Raw genomic sequence first — 1,015 nt, 5'->3', positions numbered from 1 at the left:
ATTGAGCCCACAACCTGGGCATGTGCCCCTGACCGGAATCAAACCCAAGACCCTTCAGTCCTCAGGCAACACTCTATCCACTGAGCCAAACCAGCTAGGGCTGCTTTTTTTTTTTTTTTTTTAAGAGTTCAGCTTTTTATTGACTGTTACAAGAGATTTAGCAGATGTTGGCAGACTGTCACAAAAAAGACCAAAGCCCAAGTCATCATCAGACTCCTCAGATTCTTCTTTCTTTGCTTCCACTTTCTTCTCTTCAGCTCTGGCAGCAGTAGTGGAGGAGGCAGGACCTCCTGGTGCAGCGCCAGCTGCTGGGGCAGGTCCACCAGCCCCTACATTGCAGATGAGCATCTCAATATTGACATTGGCCAGAGTCTTTGCAAACAAGCCTGGCCAGAAAGGTTCAGCATTTACACCAGCTGCTTTAAAAGGGGCATTGATCTCATTCTCCATCACTGTCACTTCACTGTTGTGCAAAAAAGACCAAAGCCCAAGTCATCATCAGACTCCTCAGATTCTTCTTTCTTTGCTTCCACTTTCTTCTCTTCAGCTCTGGCAGCAGTAGTGGAGGAGGCAGGACCTCCTGGTGCAGCGCCAGCTGCTGGGGCAGGTCCACCAGCCCCTACATTGCAGATGAGCATCTCAATATTGACATTGGCCAGAGTCTTTGCAAACAAGCCTGGCCAGAAAGGTTCAGCATTTACACCAGCTGCTTTAAAAGGGGCATTGATCTCATTCTCCATCACTGTCACTTCACTGTTGTGCAGGATAAGGGCCGAGTAGATGCAGGTGAGCTCCGAGGTGGAGGCCATGGTATGGGCGAGTGCTGGGCAAATGGTGGGCGAATGGTGCTAGTTGCTGGATGAAGTGAGGGCCTTACCCCAAAGCGGCCTTAGCTTCCTCATAGGACCGCGCACCTTACTCAGCAGCTCGGGGGAAGAAAGCTGTCTGATGCTTTTTAAAAAATATATATATTTTTTATTGATTTCAGAGACAGGAATGGAGAGAATAAAAACAC

At 48.7% G+C, this 1,015-nt stretch overlaps 1 protein-coding gene across 1 annotated transcript; it reads right to left on the bottom strand.

Annotated features, from left to right (window-relative positions):
* Positions 1-455: 455 nt before the first annotated feature.
* On the bottom strand, positions 456-1,009 carry LOC102244309 (60S acidic ribosomal protein P1). Its single transcript, XM_005864952.2, has one exon. It carries the CDS (start codon positions 807-809, stop codon positions 456-458), a length of 354 nt encoding a protein of 117 aa, XP_005865014.1. The 5' UTR covers positions 810-1,009.
* Between the last annotated feature and the right edge of the window lie 6 nt (positions 1,010-1,015).

The sequence above is a fragment of the Myotis brandtii genome, unplaced genomic scaffold (assembly GCF_000412655.1).
Source record: "Myotis brandtii unplaced genomic scaffold, ASM41265v1 scaffold193, whole genome shotgun sequence".
NCBI lineage: Eukaryota > Metazoa > Chordata > Mammalia > Chiroptera > Vespertilionidae > Myotis > Myotis brandtii.
The sequence above is the reverse complement of the archived record's forward strand: the minus strand, read 5'-3'. Positions and strand labels throughout refer to the sequence as shown.